The sequence below is a fragment of the Rhinolophus sinicus genome, linkage group LG01 (genome assembly GCF_036562045.2).
Source record: "Rhinolophus sinicus isolate RSC01 linkage group LG01, ASM3656204v1, whole genome shotgun sequence".
Lineage (NCBI taxonomy): Eukaryota > Metazoa > Chordata > Mammalia > Chiroptera > Rhinolophidae > Rhinolophus > Rhinolophus sinicus.
In genome coordinates this window covers 88,544,227-88,565,480 of record NC_133751.1, presented here as the reverse complement: position 1 = coordinate 88,565,480, position 21,254 = coordinate 88,544,227, and the positions used below count along the sequence as shown (strand labels likewise).

General features: G+C 36.7%; 1 protein-coding gene across 3 annotated transcripts in view; it reads left to right on the top strand.

Annotated features, from left to right (window-relative positions):
- Positions 1 to 1,068: 1,068 nt before the first annotated feature.
- The window catches only part of CADM2 (cell adhesion molecule 2), a 1,065,284-nt gene continuing 1,045,098 nt past the window's right edge, over positions 1,069 to 21,254 (top strand). For 2 of the 3 annotated variants that reach the window (XM_074333327.1, XM_074333317.1), the window contains exon 1: positions 1,069 to 1,197. In XM_074333327.1, coding sequence (XP_074189428.1) covers positions 1,137 to 1,197 — 61 coding nt within the window. In that variant the 5' untranslated portion in view covers positions 1,069 to 1,136. The remainder of the gene's footprint in view (positions 1,198 to 21,254) is intronic. The other variant, XM_019745437.2, reaches the window with a different exon arrangement.

Genomic DNA, 21,254 nt, shown 5'->3' with positions numbered 1-21,254 from the left:
CTCTCCCACGCCCTCTGCAATTTTCCCTTTTGCTGCTGGGAGTGTCGGAGAATGCTACTGCATCTGGTGAGTGGGCAGGTGCAGCCACCATCTGCTCTACGAGTCCAAATGAGCAAAAGAACTTCGTATCCAGGACCTGTCCCAGGATTCCAGAACCTGCTGGGGACACGGCTAACCCCGCCCCCTCGCGGTGACGATTGGCTGAACCCCTCCCGAGTGCAATGCATTAATTAATGAAGGTGGTTATATCCTCTGTAAGTTAGGGCGAGACAGCTCTAAGGAGGTGAGACCCGCCGGGGGTGCCTGGATGGGGGCTTCAGTTCTTTCTGCCCGAAGGGTCCTTGAGAAGCCTGTTTGTTTTTCCCGGCGCTTGTCTCCACCCACCTATTTCTCTCATTGGCCAGGACAGGTGGGCGGGTGCCTTTCCATTGGCCGGGGGGCGGTGTCTGTCCTGGCTAGGGTGGGGGCGGGGCCTCCGCCGCGCTGAGCTTGCCCTTGTGTCTGGTGCTCGGTAGAGCTGCCGCCGCCGCTGCTGCCGCTACCGCCGCCGCCGCCGCCGCCGCCGCTGCTGCTGCAGCCCGAGCATCCACGAGCCGCCGCCGCCGCTACCGCCACTAGCTCTGCTTCCACCGCTGCCACCTCCCCTCCCAGGACCCCGAGACATCCCGAGCGCGTGCGGCGGCAGCTGCTTGCATGTTCCCCCTCTCCCCCTGCCCCTCCCTTCCGTGACCTACCCACTCCTTGCAGCCCTCATCTGCACCTTCTCCGACACTCCGGCGTCCCTGCACCACCTGCTCCGCCAGCCCCGGCGGGCTCTGGGACTTGCTGTGCGCGCCGAGAGGAAGGCAAGCTCCGAACCCGTGCCTGGCAGACGGGCTGTCGCGGCTGCACCAACAGCAGTAGGAGGAGGAGAAGAAACTATTTCGCCCATCGAAACCCCATTCTGCGGTTGCTTCGCCGCTGCCGCTTCTGCTACTGCCAATCCGGGTCCGCGGGTTCGAACACCGCAGCGGCGGGGACCTTGGGTCCGGCGGGCGTCTGGAGGAGAACACTGGCGGAGCCCTGCACTCTGGTGCCCCGATCACCAGCATCTCTTTGCCCCCTCGTTCCTTCCTCAACCCTTTAGAGAAGGGACCATGATTTGGAAACGCAGCGCCGTTCTCCGCTTCTACAGTGTCTGCGGGCTTCTGCTACAAGGTAATCCCCGCCCCGCCGCGGGAAGCATCAACTTCACGCCCATTCCCCATCATCCCCACTCCACCCCATATTTCCACTCTCCCCCTTCTAGTCCCTCAGTCCCCAGAGATTTCCACCCCTCCCCCTGCTCCCCGGTGCGGCAGGGGGCAGTGGCAGTTTGCTCCAGCCCCTGAATCTGGAGCGCTGGCTCAGCCCTGCTCTCCTAGCGGTCAGCCCCTTACGCGGCACCTTTTGCCTTTTCATTCACCGGAGCTTCCTACATTTCTCACTCTCCATCCCCGCGAACCGCCCCCCCAGACCCCCCTCACACACGCCTTTTGGCTGGCAACTTGTGCCATCTCTGAACAGTCCACCCTCCTACCAACCCCCACCAGCCACCTCCCACATCACGCTCCTGACCGACCCTCTTCATCTCTTGTCATCTCTTTAACCTGACCCCCTTTCGGGTCGCCTTTCTCTTTCCCCTTCTTCCCACCATCATCATATCCTTGTATCTTTAAAAAGTGAGTGAGAGTCTGAGAGCGAGCTACCGAGACGGCGAGAATAGCAGCAGCGGCAGCACCGTGTGCATTGCAATAACATCCCCGGGGGGGAATGTGTTGTGAGACGTGTCATTCACCTAGGAAGAGAGAGGAGACTGTGTCTAGGATTTAAAGAAGAAAGAAAGAAAAAAAAAAGATTAAAAAAAAGAGAAAGGAAAAGAAAACGGAGAAAGAAAACGAATGAATAAACAAACCAAGAAATGAGAAAAAGGAGGGCGAGAGGAAGGGAAAAATTAGAAAATCCAAAGACACTTAGTCAACAAACCGACTTTTATTATTCAGTCTGTGTGGTTTTCTTTTTCTTTCATTTCTTTCTTTCTTTTTTTTCCCCCCAGCAAAGAAATATATGTATCCTAGCAGTTACTTTACTGCTAGGAATTTTCGCTTGCATTCCCTACCATCTCTGTCGGCTCTCTGCCGCTTCTTTCCGTAATTAATATTATCCTTTCACGTGAAATGTAAGCACCCCTGTGCCCGCAGTGGAGGGAAACCGCACAAAACACTGTGATTATGCAAACCATTGGGTTTGGATGCAGAGTGGCCAGGGACTGGGGTGCACTTTCCCCTAGACCCTCTCTTTTGAAGGAGGGAGGAAGGGGGTGATTATGAAATAAATGGCAATGTTTGCAGTAGGAGTACCTGGGGAGAGCATACTTTGGGGTGGTGGTGAAGGCAGAGGCTGCGTTCTAGGGCTGGGTGGGCAGAGGCTGTAAGGCGGAATATTGTTGCTTTGAAGAGAGTAGTAGTATAAGGATGTGGCTTGAGTGTGAGACTCAGGCAGAATAGATGTGCAATGATGGTCGATAGGATTTTTTTAAGCTTGGTGACTCTTGATTTCTTCTTATAGCTTTGCCCACCTCTAACCCCTCTGTCATCATTTGTGTTTTTTGGGGAAAGATAAGTTGATCAAATGCATTGTCCCTGGGTAAAAGGAATCTAAAAGTAAGACACATGTAGACCCACAGGCGTGCAAAACCCAACCGGCCTTTGGAGGATTTAAATGAGGTCAATGAACCATCTTTCAGCAAGTTCTTGGAATGCATCCTCTCCCCTAACCTCCTCCGGGATATAGATCGGTAGCGTATTTTGTTTATGCATATTGATGAATATGAAATAAGAGGTAGTGTACAAAATTTTCCTGAATTAACTGACAGACCTTGCAGAGATATTTCTTAGAATATTTTTGTGTAATTTTGTGTATTTTATGTTGGATGTAAATTTCAGATGTCATGTGCCAGAATCCCCTAGAAGGCAGACAAGCCCATTCTTCTTGCTTACGCCGTCTCGTCCGATTTCCCACCGCTCACACCCCAACCCTCGCACGAGTAACCCGGTAGCTGGCTGACACATTACTTGGGTTTCTAATCCGTGCTGAAACATCCTTCCAGAGACTCCACTTCACCTCTCAGTAACTTGCATTTCTCGGCTTGTGTGCGTGTGTGCGCGCGTGCGCGCGTGTGTGGGGGCGCGCGCGCGCGCGCGCAACGCCGGGTACGGGAGTGTGATGTGGGCATATCAGTTAATTTGATGATTGTGATGAAAATTCGACACCGCTGGATGTGTTTTCCCTGCCAATCTGTGTGCTGGCCCCAGCACGTCATTGCACACACTGCTGGGCTGGTGCGAGCAGATTATTTATTACAGAGCATGTGGGCAATGGACTGCACTTGGGGGTCGCCTCCTCTCTGCCTTCTACGTTTCCCTGTGAATTGTCTATTCAGTGCACTGCAAAATAACTGTGTGCTGGTGCCTCTCTCAGCCTGGAGGAGGATTTACTCTTTCTCTACCTGGAGAGATTCCATAAGCTGCATTCTCTTTTTATTAAGGGCATGGGTCTCTCCTATTAAGTATGTAAACCAATGATTAAGACAGTGCTGCTTTCACAGCAGGTTGGGGGTGGTGGTGGAAGGGTGTGGGTATGCCAGAGTAAATGCACCACTGCAACCAGCAGCCCCACTAGCATCAGGTCCAAATACAGAAGTGTCCGGTAGAGCAAGCAGGGAAAGAGCACCAGCCTGATGATATCTGTGTACTTAGGAGCATCTTAGATCAGGTCATATTAATACACCAAAAGAGAGGATTTAAAGAAAAAAAAAAGCGTTAGAACGGGGAGGGGGCGCAAAACACCACTGGATTGTCTTCTCATGTTTATGGCTGCCTCACATTTATCAAACACTGCTTCACAGACACTTCACACTTTGTTGATATTGTCAGTTTCTGCTCAAACAAATTGCTCATGCCTTCCTTGTCTGTCTTGGCTGAAAACATTGCTTCAGGGTTCAGGTTTATGTTTCTCCCATCACCCTACTGTTTTATTAGGACTTGGTTAGGTTGTAAAATGAAAGCTTTATTTTCTGGACACAGATTAAATACTTGACAGGTCTTTCCTTTTATGGGCAGAGAAGGAAAGATAGTGGGGGGGAACAAGTGAGCCACTGATTTTGGCTAGGGGGAGTCTGCTCTGCCTGCTAGTAGTTATGACTAGGCAAATACTATAGGCTGTCTGCAGCTTCTTATTTTTAGCTTTATCAGCACTATAATGGTATCTGGTCACATAAGTAATACTAATCAATTTACTTATCTTTTGTATTATTCCTTTTTTGCATTATTTTATACAAGACTTGTATAAAATGAACATTTGACTCATTTGAACAGCTCTGTGTTTTCATTGTGGTTTATATGTCGTCATTTAAAAAATATTTTCTGAGAAGCAAAAATCAATCTTTTGGCTTGTTAATATGAAGAGTGATAAATCAATAGTGAGAATTAAGTCAATGATAAAAAAAAAATTAAAAAAGTAAATAAATAAAAAGAAGAAGAAGAGGAAGAAGGCTTGAATAGTTTTATTCTACAACATCTACCAATTCATGCCCAATGGGTCTTTATGAAATGAATAGTTAGATAGACAATAAATATGTTTCTGACCAAAGTATAACTTGGTATTAGACTACTTAGATAAATTTGTTTCAGTGTTAAGCTAGCAAGCATCCTTTCTTTTTTTTTTTTTTTCCTTCATCATAGAGGAAAAATCGGGGGTAAGAGGAAGTGATATTTTAGAGAAACAAATTTCTTTAGACTGAGAGTGCAAAAGCTTGCCACCTGTAACTAAGACATCTCTTGGCTGTGGAGTAGATCCAGTTCAGTTGCTAATCCTGGCTGAAGCTGTGTCCCTTTCCATGCCTGAGGAGGCACTGCAAAGATGAAGACTGTCTTGGTTAGAAGGAAACGGTCCTAGAAAGTACAAATATGAGAAGGGCAAAATCTAACCAGAAAATAGTCATACATAGACCCTAATCTTTGTAGAGAACTTTATTTCTTTTTTAGAGGTTTGCCTTACACAGAAACACACCCAACATCAATGCTGGTACTTTAGTATTTTTTGCTTTGCCATGGAACATTCTGGTAAATTATTTGTTGTATTTAGAAATAAGATTTTCAGATTAAAGATCAATTGGACATACATATTACTTGCCTCAGTATGTATCACAAATCCCCTCCTTATATATTTTTGAAAACATAATACAAAATGCGCTTATGTATATTTAATAACATACCAATAACTTAATACTTCCTAAAAGCATCTTTCTCCCACTCTTTTACCTCTACATTTAATAACCTTAGTCTTATCAAGCTCATTTGTTATGCAGAATGCAGTTCTTGGCATATAGCTCACTCCTCCCTTTTTTGATTAACAAATGGAACTTTGAAAAGTAGAGTCTGTATATAAGAGCCAATGACTATAACTTAAACAGTCAAACACCAGACATTTAGTAGTTAAGAAAATCTCCTGCAAATGTGAAGAGTTTCTGGGCTAACTTTGTATTAAGATATGGACGCTTTATTTTCTTTTCCCCATTTCTACAATGATTAGAACTCTGGAACCGTAATATGACAAAGGTAAGCATGAGCTGAGTTGGCCTCTTCCTGCCTTCTGCACTAGAAGATAAGATACTTGAAAATTATTTGCCCCATATTTAAATAGTGAGATAATGTCATTTTTCTTAAACAAAAAAATTGCTTAAATCACTTAAAGTGCAAAAGGAAGTGCAAAAATGTTGGAAGATATCCTAAGCATGCATTTTAAAGTGGCCTAAAATCAATACCAAATTATATGAATTGTCTTTTTAAAATAAGGAGTCCACGGGGGTATCAGATGATTGAGACAAGTAAGCTTTATTTGTTATGAAGGACTTTGGGTACATTAATAAAATAACATAGACCTATTATATTGATGATTTATTTGATCATGTTGACATGCGTTCTATGAAATTTATTGAGGAAGAACCGTCCTTTTAATGGACTTTGTCAAACCTCCTTGGCAAAATCACCCCATTGTATAGCAGCTGGGTGAGTAGGTTGAGGAGGCATCCAGAAGGGAAATCATAAACCAAGGAAGCAGGACTCAAAAGCTGAAGTCAGAGCGCTTTGTAGAACTGGAAGATGTTAGTTTGTTTACCCCCTAAATCAGCTCTAGTGCCAAAATGATTATTGAACTTAAGCTTCTTGCGGGCAAGCCGTGTGCCTTCCTTATCTGTGCAGTCTTCTTTTTTCTATATTTAGTAGATGCATAATAAATTGTGTTGCATTGAATAATAGGTCTATCCTAATTAATTCTGATGAGTTAGGTGGTCCCTTCTCTCTATAATGTCATATCAGCACTCATGTTTTGTTAAATAATGTAATTAAGAGTTAGTTTTAATGTTTTGTAGGTTATATTAGTTTAGGAAACAGTTTTCCTGTAGAAAAGTATAGCAACAGCTCTTGATATAAATCTTTAATTGAACGCAATCTGATGAGCTGTTCTTAATATGAAGTTTCCCTACCCGTTTTTTTCTTTAATTAAAAATCCCGGATATTTTGCATTAGATTGGATTACAAATTTATTCCATGAAAAAAAGAACGGCATGATTTAAATGTACTGATTTAGCCTAAAATATTTACAAAGGACAAGTTCATTGCCAAGGTTTTATTTGAAAATGTCAAGCATTTTTGGAGTGCAGTTTTGTAGCATCCAAAAAAAAAAAAAAAAGGGAATTTTCTGCAAATTCCTTGTGTGAAGAGGTGGGTGAAGATGAACCTAGAGCTGTGGCAGCTGAAGCCCCCTGCTGTGTGATGATGCAAATGGCATCTCAGGCCTAATGCGCTTTGAAAACAGAGGAAAGCAGTCATGTGGCATGAGTGAAATGGGAAGTCTTTTCAAAGCTTGTAGTGGACCTGAACCATCCTTCAGATTTTTAGAACCAGGAGTTATCCAGAGAGGATTTCCGATCACGTGAGCTCATAACAAAGCAAAAGAGAGAACACATATTTTAGAGGTTAATGTCATAAATAAATCCTAATAAAATTATCAATGTTTTTATCAAATGAATGGTGAAATGAGTATTTTTCATGCACGCTATCAGGGAACATGGGTCAGTTTAATGAAGATAAATAGTGAAGTTAAAATAAGATTTCTGTGCAGTTGTTTACATGTGTTGGACCTAATAAATGTGGAGCTGGGAAATACTCTATTATCCTTCCCTTTAGTGAGTGAAGAGTCAGTTCCTTGGTTGTTTTCTTATGAGAGCATTTCCTGTATTATGAGAATGCAGTAGTTTTAAAAGAAACAGAGATTAACTATTCAGTGTATGTGCACATAGTTTATTTAGTGTCATAAAATAGAATTTGTGTTAATGTCAAATCAGAGACTGTTTCTTCCATGAACAATATTGTTTATCACACAAACAAAAGTATTAAAATAGGTTCCTTGATAAAAGAGTTGTGGACCAAGTTTTATAGATAGCCTATTATGGAAGCCTATCTGATAACAGTAACTAATGTAGCTTTGTTTATTTTGATTCCATTTGCTACCATACAAAATAATTCAACATATTATGAACATATAGGTTTTTATTCAAGGAATGAGCCCAGTTGGTCCTGTTAATGTGTTCAGTGGGTTTCTTTAATCAGAGATGAAATCGTTTTCATCTTGGAAATATGTAGTATATTTAAAAATTAGTAAAGTGAATATTCTGCTAAATTAGGTATCAGTTAAATATTAACGCAAAAATCAGAGATGTAATTATTGAGAAAGGAAATATTCCTCAATCATTTATCTCTATGCACATATATACAAGTTTAAGGTGTACAGTTATTTTTAGGACTGAAAGATATGTTTATAATTTTGTAAGTAATCAGAGTTTGGGGCGCTCAGGGATGAAATGTAAGTAAAAGCAAGAAATTATTTCGTTTGCACTCTTTTACCCTTTTTATGAAGGTTAAAAAAAAATTTAAATAAATGTTCCTGGGCTGTAACAATGATTAAAATTTCCACTTAAAAAACACACAGGCAAGGTTTACAATTTCTGAATTTGCAATAAAGCTGAGCGTTTATTCTGGACTTTCTTTTGTGCTTATGAAACTGACTGATGAGAATCTATTGCTGAGTGAATAGGCACAGGGCTGAGGTTGTAAGGAGATCTGCCAGGGAGGGAACTGTCCATTAATTATTCACATTCTATTTTAGAGGACTTTGAAGTAAATATTAAGACAGTCATTATTCAACATGGGGATAATAACACTTTCTGAGTCAGCAAATAGTTTTCACTTGAATATTTAAATTATCTTTCAGCCCTTTGAATGCTGAAGGGGGAGCCCCTGGTTAGTCATAGTTAAACAATTTTTCTGGAGGCAAGATGTTGACATCATTAGGGATTGTTTAGAAAGAAAAACAAGCATTCCTTTACTTTGAGGAACCTAAAATCCTAAAGCTAGGTGTGTTCAAATAATTTCACATAAAAAAACATAAGTCCTTTTATAGGTCAAATTACTTCCTAATAATTTTATGCGTTTGAGGATGGTTTATCCACAGTAACTGTGCATTGTTTATCTGAAGTCTTCTTTGGGAACAGAGTGAGAAAGCACCTTTCCTGACACGAATGTGCTGCCGACTGCTAAGGGTATAGCTGCTATATTGATTTGGCATAATCTATACAGCCAATTAATTTGTTCTTGTAAAGAAATATTTTTAGCATCTTTGCTAAAATTGTGTGCATTTAAAAATGCAAGTGTCTTCCATCACGCTTACTTAAACAAACCTCAAGGACTGAAATGTACAGTGTATAAAATGTGTTTTGACTTTCTTAATAAATTCATGTTTTAGATTAGCTTGTCCTGTAACTCCTTTCCTCTGGGGAAATTGTACATGATACCTATAACTTTCGTTCATTCTCATGCCTTATATGTCCTCTGCTTTTTAATCTTAAGTAGTACACTTAGGTTGCAGTGAGTTATAATTAGAATATTTGTATTTAAAAGCAAAATAGAAAATGTTCAATAAGCTTCTTATTTAATTGTCATTCCCTTACTGCTATCTATTTTATGTGCTGAAGTCTGAACAGTAACTTGGCTTCCTTTACACTCTCCAGGAATATAGTATTTCCCCCATTCCTGACCATGCTACCAATCTGAAAGACTCATTAAAATAAATTAACGGGGAGGGAAGACTCCTTAAAGGGTGTTCAGCTAAAATTTATATACTGAATACATACAGATTGGTTGTTTGTCCTTTCACCCCTCCAAGGCCCATACAGTGATGTTTTAGTAAAGATAAAACACGTACAATGTGCTTTTACTTGTGTTTGTTACTGTTATTATTGCATTTTTGTGTGTGTTCAACCTTCTGAGTCTCAACAAAAATAGCAAAAAGAGGAGGGAAGGAATGTGAGACAGTCAGCCAAACACACAGAGAAAACCCTGGCAAAGCCTACTAAATTAGCATATGCTAGGCTGAGTATTTCCCTCTGTTGTTACATAATCCCTTTCTAATACGAAATCAGTTCTTATACTTAACCCTTTCAGGAGGTTTGGAATTCTCTCACGGTTATATTTTGTATTTTACTTCATTTATTTTCTCACAACTTGTGTAAAACATCTATTGAGGGCCTTTGATGTCAATCTTTTTTCCCCCTCTTCAGTCTTTCTGTATACAAATGTGCCATTCTGTGCCCAACTTCAGGATTCAAGAATCAAGTTTTCTATAGCTTTCACTGAGAGGATCTAATTAGCATTTTAGGCTCTCTCTACTCATGTGCAGCTTTCTTTAGAAAATGTATTAGTTCTATGAGGTTCCCCTAAGGATTCATAATACTCTAGTTTGTTACATGTACTGTGATATTCAGTGTGCCTTAATTATGCACGTGTCCTCCTTTCAAAGCCTTTTCAGGGATCATGTGGGATAGAACAGGGGTCTGGCTGTAAATTCACTGTCATGTATTAATGTGTAGGTGGTATTCAGAGAAGGATGTTTCTGAAGGCAATTATATATCTATGACTCCAGTATAGCAAGCAGTTCCTCACATTCTACACTTACTAGTTACTCTGCCAAGGCAGATGAAATTCCCCATTGTGATACATAACACAGTATCTGTTATTTCTAAACAGTTCTTTGCTCTGGGAATGAAATACCATAATGAGTGAAAATGTGTATCCCTTATCCTGAATAGGGATTGTTCCTTTCACTCTCTCAAACAAAAAGAAGAATCAGAAACTGTTCCTAAATCAATACTCTATTCCTTAACTAGTCCACTAACACATCTTGCTATGTGGGATCTCATAGTTACGCTGGTTACTATTTGAGGCTATAGTTTTAGATCCTATTAATTGCCTGCAGTCTCCATGGGCTGCCAAATGTCAGTGCATTGCTAAATTTGAGACATTATATTTTCAGTTTTTGATTTCGATGCAATTTGGACAACTGTGAAAAGTATATAGAAACATTGAACTCAATCATGAGCACCATGTCCAGAGAGAGAGAGAGAGAGGGGGAGAGAAAGGGAGAGATAGGGAGGGAGAGAGAGAGAGAGAGAAAAAATACCTTTTTTTTTTTTTTAACAGGAACTTCATTTTTTGAAGGGATAGCTACAAGAATTGCCTCATTTAGTGCATATCACCATTTATAAGGAGGATATTTTCCTACACTGCAGTTTGAGAATATATTTCTATTAACTGTACCCATTGACTTACTTGTATTCCTCTGTATATCAAAAGAAAATTGAGTTTAGTAGATACAGCTGCTATTTTTTTCTTTTATTTATGACTATTGCAACAAAAAGCCTTTCGTAATTTGATATACTAACAATTTTCACTGATTTTTTTGCCTTATCATTTTATACAACTGCATTCTTTTGAAGCCATATTATTATTAATGTTAGCTTAAAAAAATAGTAGTGTCCAGGAACCCACAGAAGTTTTTCATTATGAGAATTTTTGACCAGAATCTGATGTATTTGTTTTAGTCAACAAAAGAATGCCATCTGCTCTTTATTGATTATTTTAAGCATTTATGTCTTCTTAGTTCATGAGAGTACTAAGCATTTTATTTTGTTTGTGCTATGATCTACATAACCTCTTCGTATATTTTTATGATAGCATTTGGAACGTTAGGCGTTTACCTATCTGTCTCTTCTCATGGACTAGAAGCCCCTAGAGTACAGGTCTTAGTCTTCACTTTATTTCAAGTGCCTAATCGAATGTCTGGTCTTTGTCTTTTTTTCGGTGTTTTCATTCCACTGATAGATTAGTTCTCCTCCAATCCATTTACTCTTGACACATCTCTTTAATTGGATCCAAATAATATTTAAGTATTTATGTTATTACTGCCAAAATGTCAATACAGTATTCAGAACTGAATAAATATTTGCAATAAATGTTCATTTGTATGTAATGTACAGAAAGAAGACAAAAATGGATACTAAGAAACACAAGCAGCTTAGAATAACAACATAATTCACAGCAGTGTAGAATCGTGCTTTCACTTAGGGTAGTCAGTTCAAATTTGCACTGAAAACATTGTCTGATAGCATTGAATCTCTCCAGTTTCTCTGCGCATTGTAACCCCCCTTTTTTGTTGTTGTTTTCCTACTTACTAAAAATATCTATGCCTGCCCTCAAAAATATTCCTGATGATGACTTTGGGTAAACATGAAGCCAAATCATCTTACTGTTCTATTTAGAGTAGCTGGTGTTTCTGGATAAAGGTATATACAAAGAAGAATTACAAACTGACCTTGATCTGCCAGATTATCACTGTGGACTGACCTGCTTTTGTTATTGCCAAGCTATAGAGTAAAGGTTTTCTGGGTAGTCTCTGAAATAAAGGTTCAGCATACATTCGTCTCTTCTCAGTTTAACTGGGGGAGGGATTCCATCCGTTTTATTTAAAAGGCCTTTTAAAGAAAATCCTAAACATTGTTATATAAATATATAAAGCATTTATATATATAAATGCTTACTCAAACCTCTGTAATTGAGGACCCATGTTTGCTATGGCTGAATTTGACTTACTTCCTTTTTTGCGTTTTAAAAGACAGTTGGAGGTAGGATGGGAATATGAACTGCTTTTGAAGAGAATTTAAATATAATTACTGGGATCTGAATGCCAGTGGAGAAAAGGCTTTCTACATTTTGTAGTGACTATTTCCACTTGAAGTGTTTTAAGAATACTTTTTTTCCCTAAAAAATTACCAGTGAAATGTAGCTTTCCTTCCTTAAATGACATTTTATTTGCCTTCAAATTTTAAAAATCAATTTCCCTGATGTCTTTTAGATTTTTGACTATTTCATGACTCTGGGCATTTGAAAAGATATTATTATAACTTGGTTAATTTAAGATCTGCCAGACACCAGGTGCTGAAATCACTGCCATCCTCATGTTGAAATACACATTCAGTAAGTAAATACCCAAAGTAGATTAGAATTCATGTGACTAAGAGTCATTCCCACTTTATGGAGTTGATCTTAAGAAGGATATTCTCCCATAGCTTCTGTGAATACCTAATGCCTTGCTTTATGTTAAAACCTGTGGGTGTGATGCAACAGCCACAGAAGAGTAACTTCTTTCTTTAAAGTGGCTTCAGTTCAACCCTTGCTGAGCAACTTTCCAGGGCCCAGTGAATAAAGGGAAGACAGTTTGGGAAGCAATTTTTGTTAACTATGACACTGTTTTGATGAAAAATAATATTAATATGCTGCTACATTTTATTCATAATGTTGAGAATATTCCTATAAGTCTGTGATTAGAAATGACATATTTTAATATTTTATGTGTAACCACATGATATCTGAGTGAAAAAGTTATACCTTCATATTTCTCAACATTTTTAGTCATAATTACCCACTCAGAAGTGGAATTTTCAGTTTGATATAAGAAGAAAGGGCCTTTATCTGTTACTTTAAATGCTACAGCATATGAGACCAACATTCTTGTCCCGAGTCATCGTATTAAAAATGATACCCACAATATTCAAAAGAATATTGTATTAAGTGTACTGTCTTTATAGAAGGATTTGATGCTAACTGGCATGAAGAAGAAGTTGTGTTCAATAATATTTAGAAACATATTTTTAAAGGTCAAGTACAATTTATAGAGGATAGTTTCATATAGGCTCGTTGTCTTTCTTCCTTCTTTCTTCCTTTCTCTCCTTGCCTCCCTCTTTTCCTCCCTCCCTCCCTCCCTTCCTCTTTCTTTCTTAATATAGAAATGCTATGGGTGAGGTAAGACTAAAAGTGTTGTGAAACTTCAATTCTCTATATCTTTTCACTTACATGGTATAGCTAAGATAAAGGTATTGGTAGAGAAAAAAGTTCATAGTTTTTTTAGAAGTCTGGTAGAAGTTATTAAAGTCGGATTTACTTTCAATTTTTATTTTGCTTTACCCAATTTTATTGACTGTACAATTACCGACTACCAGCAAAGCAGAACAGGTTATTTTTGAGGGCTATGGCAATATAAAAGCCCATTTTGTAACACAACAACTCTGTTTGGTGGATGGGTATGGACAGGTTGGGAAAACTAATGATCTTTTTATCTTTTAATGATAGTCTTACTATCAGATAATGGTAAATTTTATCAGGTATTAGGAATATGTCCTCCTAAGAACTTTGCATCATCTCAGTGTACCAAGATGAAGAATGTGAGTGACTCATGATAGAAGAGTCAGGAATACGTAGATACCACTGGTCCTTCAGCAGAACACAAGCAGCCGCCATGCCAATCTACAGTGAGTATGGACGTGGTAGTGAGGCTGGCCTACTGAGTGTCTTATATTTTGTAGTAAGAGTTATCTATTCTGTAGAGGGAGGTGATGCCATTGGGCTGATTCAGGCTTGGATTTTTGGAAGTGCCCTGCAGCAGCTGCAGCAAGACACATGGTAGGATTTAGGGGACCTAAATTCTTATCTAAACCTTGCCATTGTTTTAGACACTTTCAGCAGTGTATTTCTCTTGCAGCTTAGTTTCTTCACCTGCAGATTGAGAGAGTGGAACCAGATCCATTTTTTTTGTGTTGTGGAAGGGTCTTGTGGATGATTCCAAACTGTAGAAATGGCATTTTTCTTTTTACTTTCCACCTAACAGTGTTTTATAACATTAACTGTGGGTTAACTCTTGAAATGTATTTTACTAAAATTTATTATTTTTTTATTTCTAGTTTTGCATTATTCAGTATTTAAAATTTTTACACATGTACAGAGATTTTTAGTCTGATACATATGGTAGTATACATTTCCAAGCTTTTTTTTGCTGTCAGTGAGTTTTATAAATTAATTCTGTAGCCATCAGCCTCAGTTTGGGTCATCCATTGTTTTCTCATGAATTTGTATCCATAGATCAACTTTAAAAATTAGTAAATTGTTGCTGTGTTAGTAATTTTTATTATTGTGAATGGAATGAGTTCAGTGTTTCAATTTTATGTTCAATTTTGTTTTTCTATGCATTTTTACAATAATTTTATTCTCGTAGCCTTTGGTTTTCTTAAGTATACCTTGATTCATTTTTCAACAAATATCTATTTGAAGAGCATTTGTATGTGGCAGATATACAAGTGAACGACATGGAAACAGTTTCTGCCCTTATGGAGCTTATAGACTAGTAGTGTCTGAGACACAGAAAAAACAAATCAAAATATGTAATGGCTTAATTTTTTTTTTCTGAAATAAAAATTCAATTTTTATGGTAATATATTCTCAAAGAAACAGAATGTGGATAATGTCAGTGACAGTATGAAATCAGTGGTTTAACAACAATATTATAAACCTCACTGGGCTTTTAAGATTTTTTTATTTAAGGTTGGATTAAAGAGCTCTCATTTCCTCCAGACATTTATCCTGAAAACATTCTCAGTATGATGCCACTTTCTTTCTTTCTTTTTTTTATTAATACAACTTGAAAGAAACTGACAAGTGAACAAGAAATATTCAAGCATGCTCTATTCTAACTGATTTGTTCAAGAGGATGATTCATTTAATTTCATAAAAGCTCAGTGGGCCAGAACGGTAGATGACCAGGTCAGCAGAGGGAATGTAGGGGAGAAGAGGTCTGTGAGAAGGCTCTATATAACAAGCAACAATATTTAGTTTTTCAGAGCTGAAGTTCTGCTTGAGCAATTCTGATGGTACCAGCGACAGTCATTTAAAGAGCTGCTCATGCCTCAGGGAAAACATTTTTAAAGTGTCCTATCTAGAAACAATGCTCCTTGTACACTGTCATATATATTAAAACTCCGTCCCTTGCCGATATTATAATGCATTGCACCTGATTAAAACCTGTACTACGTACTGTATGAAACGGCTCCTTGAGAGTGCTGTTTCACTGTTGTCTCTGAAAGCTTCCTGCTCAGTCTGCTCTGAATGTGATTGAAATATGAATCATCTGGTAAACAAGGCTAGAGAATAGATGAGAATCCATTTAAACACTTTTAAAATAAAGTAAATTTTGTATACAATTACATAAAATGCTAGAGAGAAAATACCAAATCATGAGCAGGCTGCAAATATTCTTACGGTCTTTATATTACTTCTTTTAGTATTTAACTTTAAGTGATGACCTCAACATGCAAATGATGTCATGTTTTTAGTAGATAGTGTGGCACTTTTGAATATTATTTATTGGTTAGTGGTGTCCCTGGAGTAGGTGATATATATCTTGTAGTAGTTAGAGTAAAACAAAACAAATCAAAACAAAACAAAAACAAAAAAAAAACCAAAAAGACCCTGATATATACTTTGGAAATCATAATGCTGGTGGGCTAGCATGTATAGTTACTCTATTTAGAGACTTATTTATCTGGATTACATACAACAGTACAATGCAGAGCTAGAAAAACCTCAGCTAAATCATTATCTTTAATTTTGCTCTCTTTTTATTTTGAAAGAAGCTTTAAAATTAAAGCAATTCAAGTAAATGCTATGTTGCAAGTGATAATTTGCAAGAGTGTAGTTTTATACTAAGTGACTTATTTTGAAAATATATTCAGTTTTCCAAAGTAAGACAGAGATGCGTACATATTTGGAAACTTTTGCAAAGGGAACTAGGTGGTGCTGTTCTGTCATCTTTGTGTCTCAGTGACTTCTTTGGTCCTGTTCTCGATTCATTAAACACTTTCATACAGTAGGTGCATTAGGAAAGATACAGTTTTGGTCTCCTAGTGGTGTTTCTTTTTATTAACAAAGTTAATATTGATCTTGGATCTTTGATTTCAGCAGTATTTTCTAACAGCATAAAAAAATAAACAACCTTCTTCCTAAGCAGTAAGCTATATCACAATTTACATTGTTCTTCATTTCTTTATCATATGTTTTAAAACCTTTGTTCTTGGCTATTTGCCAAACTCTTACTATGAACTGAGTCAGAGTTTAAAGTGTTGTAATTTTTGTACAGTTTGAGTTGATTTAATATAAAAATGCCACAGAATATATAAGCCAACATTTTTATTATTTGAATTATTAAAAAATGAGTAAAACCTTTAAACAAAGAAATGAGAAACTTTTTCTTGAAAACAAAATTGTTTGTTTAATTTACTTCTCTGTAAGAAAAGTGACCTCAATTAGGTTGTCAGTTAGTCATTTCATGTTTCAGGATATCATTAAGTTAATTGTGCCTTCCAATGATCTTGGTGGTATGCAATAGTCTGACATAAATAACACACTCATTTCAAACTAAATAATAACAAAATTAGTTCACTGTATATGTATATTTAGTACACTGGTATCTCTGAGATATATTTTCTTGGTAAGAAATATAGTTTCTTTCAGATACCTTTAGGATTAAGGATTGTAGATAAGAGAAAACATAAAAGGATTGCATTTTTTTCTGTCAAAGTCATCTTGTGTTATATACAAACGACTATAAGTTATGTTTCTTAATGATTTTATAATACCTTTGGAGAAGAATATACCATAAAACTTATTCTTTAAGGAAACTCTGTATATGAAATAAGGATGAAGTACAAAGAGTTATACTCATGTCCCTTCAATCCTATCCTTTTGAATGAGGACAAAAATAGTTTGTATTCTTTATCTGATATAATAAACCATCCTTGCTGCTATTTGCATTATAAAACATTATGTTTTACCTCAATAGAAAAGTGAATGTTAAGTAGAAAACTCTTTACGTTTTCTGTTATCTCACAAATCTTTTATCTGTGGAAGACAGAATCAATACGGACTTTCAGAATGTTTCCATGGCATGTTATCTTACAATGCAAAGAGATAATCTCTGAGATGAACATCTTCTAGACTAATAAGCCTAAGTGGAAGTGCTGCTAGACTTCTTTGCTCACATCTGGCTTCTGGCCTCTTAAAATAAAATGGATGTCACAAGTATTAGAATGAATACCAGTGATTAAACACTTGTCAGAGTTCTGAATTGGGGTACTGTGTAAGAGAATTGGGATTATTCATTCACAAGAAATCCCTTCATTTTCTATCAAATGAAAATTTTCCTAAGAAGGAATAGGTACCTCTCATTTTATACTGCCATAACCTTAAAATGTGAAGAAACCTAATGATAAATAAAGATTATAAGATTACATGAAAAGTCAGTATTTATGTTTTGGGTTTTAATTATTTGTATTGCAAAAATACTTTCTAGCTTTTAGACACTTTATGAAAAATACTTTCTAGCTTTTAGACACTTTTTTTACTTTATGAAAGTAAAGCTTGGACTAGACAAATAAGTTATGAAAGGCACTCATAAATCTGCTGTGTCTACATGTTCAAAAATACACAGTGCATTTATGATAATGAATGATCTTCTTTTTGAAAGTTGACATTTTGGCAGCAATACTAATTAAAAAAAAAGTCAACTTTAATATATTAGATACTAGATTTACATGTGGAAAGTTACATGACATCAGGACCAAAGCTTTTCAGTTAGCCTGTTTTTAAAATACACCACACTTTAAGGAAGGCATATTTGGTTAAAAATATCTGGATCGTGAATGAATATATTTCAAAATTATTTCCCTTCCAGAATATAGGAAGTCTACAGTTTATTTTATTTTCTTTCTTTATTTTCTTCAAAAATACCAAAACTGACATTGTAACTCTGGGGACTGCTTATTATTTTAGAAGTAAATTTAGAAGGGAAGAGACTGAAAAAACACATATCTGGCACTATGTTTTCTGCTTAGACTGAGGCTTCAGAATTAACACCAAAACTACTTTATGTGTTTTTCGTAATTATTTATTTCTTGGAGATCTAGTATTAAAATGAAAGAGGCTTTCTTCACAATTATTTTTGATGACGATTAATCTCAGGCAGTGTAGCAGAAGGCATTGACTGTTAGTAATCAGTGGCAGCAAACAGATTACTTGGCATGTCATTTTTTTTCCCAACAGCTTCATCTTATCTTTCCAAATGCTCCTTTGGAAACTTCTGTAGAGGTTCATTTTCATCTTGCCTTGTTTTATCAGTGATGAAAGATTTATATCTCATGGATGTAAAGGTGTTTTTCACTTTAAAAGGTAGACTAAAGAAAAACAACAAGAATAAGTAAGGGATTTCTGGATTTCTTTTGAGATCAGAGTTTGATAGCAGAATAGGTGAAAAAGTAAGCAAAGGGACTGATTATAATTAGGAAATAAAAACAACAGTATAATAGAGAGGATAGATGTAGCTCTTTTCTAGCATTAAGTATGTGGTTTTTTTCTTTATTAAATTGATAAAAAAATGGAATCTCCAAATAAGGCTTGATATAAATTTTAGAAAATTGAATCTCCAAATAAGGCTTGATAGAAGTTTTTTAGTTGATATCAATAAATCAAGTTCTGATGGACCCAGTGCATGTAAGACATCGTACATGTATTAATAGATAAAGATTAGAATAGAAATAAACATTTTGGATGATCTTTGTTGCAGCATGTTCAGAACGTAATTGTAGTGGGACAGCACGTTGATGAAAAATTATAACACTATAACACACAGGTATAATTGATATTAACCCACATTTGACCAAAAATAACACAACGAATAACCTTTGGGGGAAATAGCTTACCACACACTTAATGTACTGTCATATACACCTTATAACAAACTGAAACCTTTCTAAATATATCTCCCTATTTGGTTTGATTGTGTCAGGTTCTAATTTGTCTTAAAATTAGTACTCTTGTCTTCCTATCTTGGCATTAATATGAGTGGAAGTGATGGAGTACAATAATTAGGAAGGACTTGTCTTTTGCATGTCAGTCCCAGGAGAAGCTATTCTTATTGTGGCCTTGCAATTTATAAATTGTCAACTTTTCAAAAAGTGTCTTATTCTGGCTACAAGTGGTTAGAGTTCACCTGGGAAAAACAATACAACAGAACAGTTCTTAAAACAGAGCAATGGTTTAATCATTGATTTATTTTCATGAGATATTGATTTCAAAACAAAACTTACAAAAGTAGTTGCTACATTTAATTCCTGGTATGTCAATCAGCAGGTATTTCGAAGGAAACATTGCTGGTTTGAAACTAAAATCTTTAAAATTGGGGCCAACTTGGCATGTTAGGGAGCCACCTTCCTTATCTAAAAGTCTAAAAGTATATTTAAAAACTTTTGAAAGAGAATGAAGGGACTTGCAAAAAAGTTTGTCTTCTTTCAGTTAAACAAACAAAAACATATAGTTTAAATCAGAGCGATGTGACAAGCATTTAGAAATGAAAAATGTAATATAATATCAAGAAATTGATCTAAATGTGCTAATAATCTAAAGTAGACCCCCTGACGTTATCTAAGACAGTATCACTATCAGAAGTTATCTTCTTGCCTTGATAACTTGTTTGTATTTTCTTCCTTTTCTCTACAGACACTAAACTCTGTGAGTGCAGGCATACCGTTTATTGGTTTTATCTTCTACTTCTAGAAAATTGTCTGGTACACAGTTGTTCAATAAATTTTTGTATATGAATGAATATGATGCACTTGATTAATTTTTGTTAAATAAAAGACTTGACATTTTGAGTAACTTCCTATAGTGAACAGAAACCAAATTAACGCTTGTATAAAATATAACTACTTAATATTCGTTATGATTTAGTAGAGTTCTTTAAGTCCTTTTTTTAGACACATCATGCCCATATTTGATTGTAGACTGTTATTTGAGAACATTTGTAGCAGTGAGTATTGCATTAGGCTTGAAATAAAGCACAATACTGCTGTTGTTCATTGAAAACAATAAAGGAAAATTGAGTAGGGGAATTCACTTGCTGAAATGCCATAAGAACATTTTACAAACTATTAATATATTTGCTATGTTAGCTGTTTCTTATTGCTGCTATATAATTCAGGATATGTGTGTGTGTGTGTGTGTGTGTGTGTGTGTGTGTGTGTGTGTGTTCTTTATCAGAAATCTGTCTGAAGCCATGGAATTATAACTTCATTATGTGAAAAAATAAATATAAATAAATAAATTAATAAATTAAACCAAAGATCATAACAGGCCATAGGGGAAATTCTGCATAAGAAACCTGTTATAGCAAAATTGGATGAAAGTTTAAAATAAGCTCTGCTGTACTTTAGATTTAAATATGATCTCATTTCAACCCTATTTAAATCTGATTTCAGAGGCAGTATAGTGTAAATGGAAGGGACAGGGGATAGGGCATCAGGAATTAGAGTTCTGATGATGACTGTGCCAGTGGCTGTCTCCATCACTGGGGGAACCAGCTCATCTGTCTAGAGGTCACTTACTCAGAGGGTGTTAGACTTGGATCATCTCCAAGGTCTCTTTCAACTTAAAGACTGACTCCAGTTCAGCAGATGAAATAAGTGAATATACTTTGCAAAGGTTAGGATACGATTATGTCTTTATCATTAAATGAGAAGTTTTAATTAGACAAAAGTGTTATAAAATAATGAAACAAATTTACTGGTTTATAAAATTCTACTGATACTCAAAGCATGTTTTAAAAATGCATGGGTATTATGTGTGTATGCACATATATTCAAATATGGGCATATTATGGATACATAAGTATATAACCTATAAATGTGATTATTATATTATTCCATTTGTTTTAAAAATGAGTGTGTATGAATAGCTAATTCATTGCATTTATGAGTCTTCACCCTATTTTCTGTAAGAAAAGACATGAATAACTAGAAGAGGGATCACTGAAGAAATATTCATTTTGTAAAACACTTCCAAGAAAAATCTTAAGCTATTAGAAATTGTCAGTCTTAAAGGCAGCATAAACACTCGGTGATTCCAGGA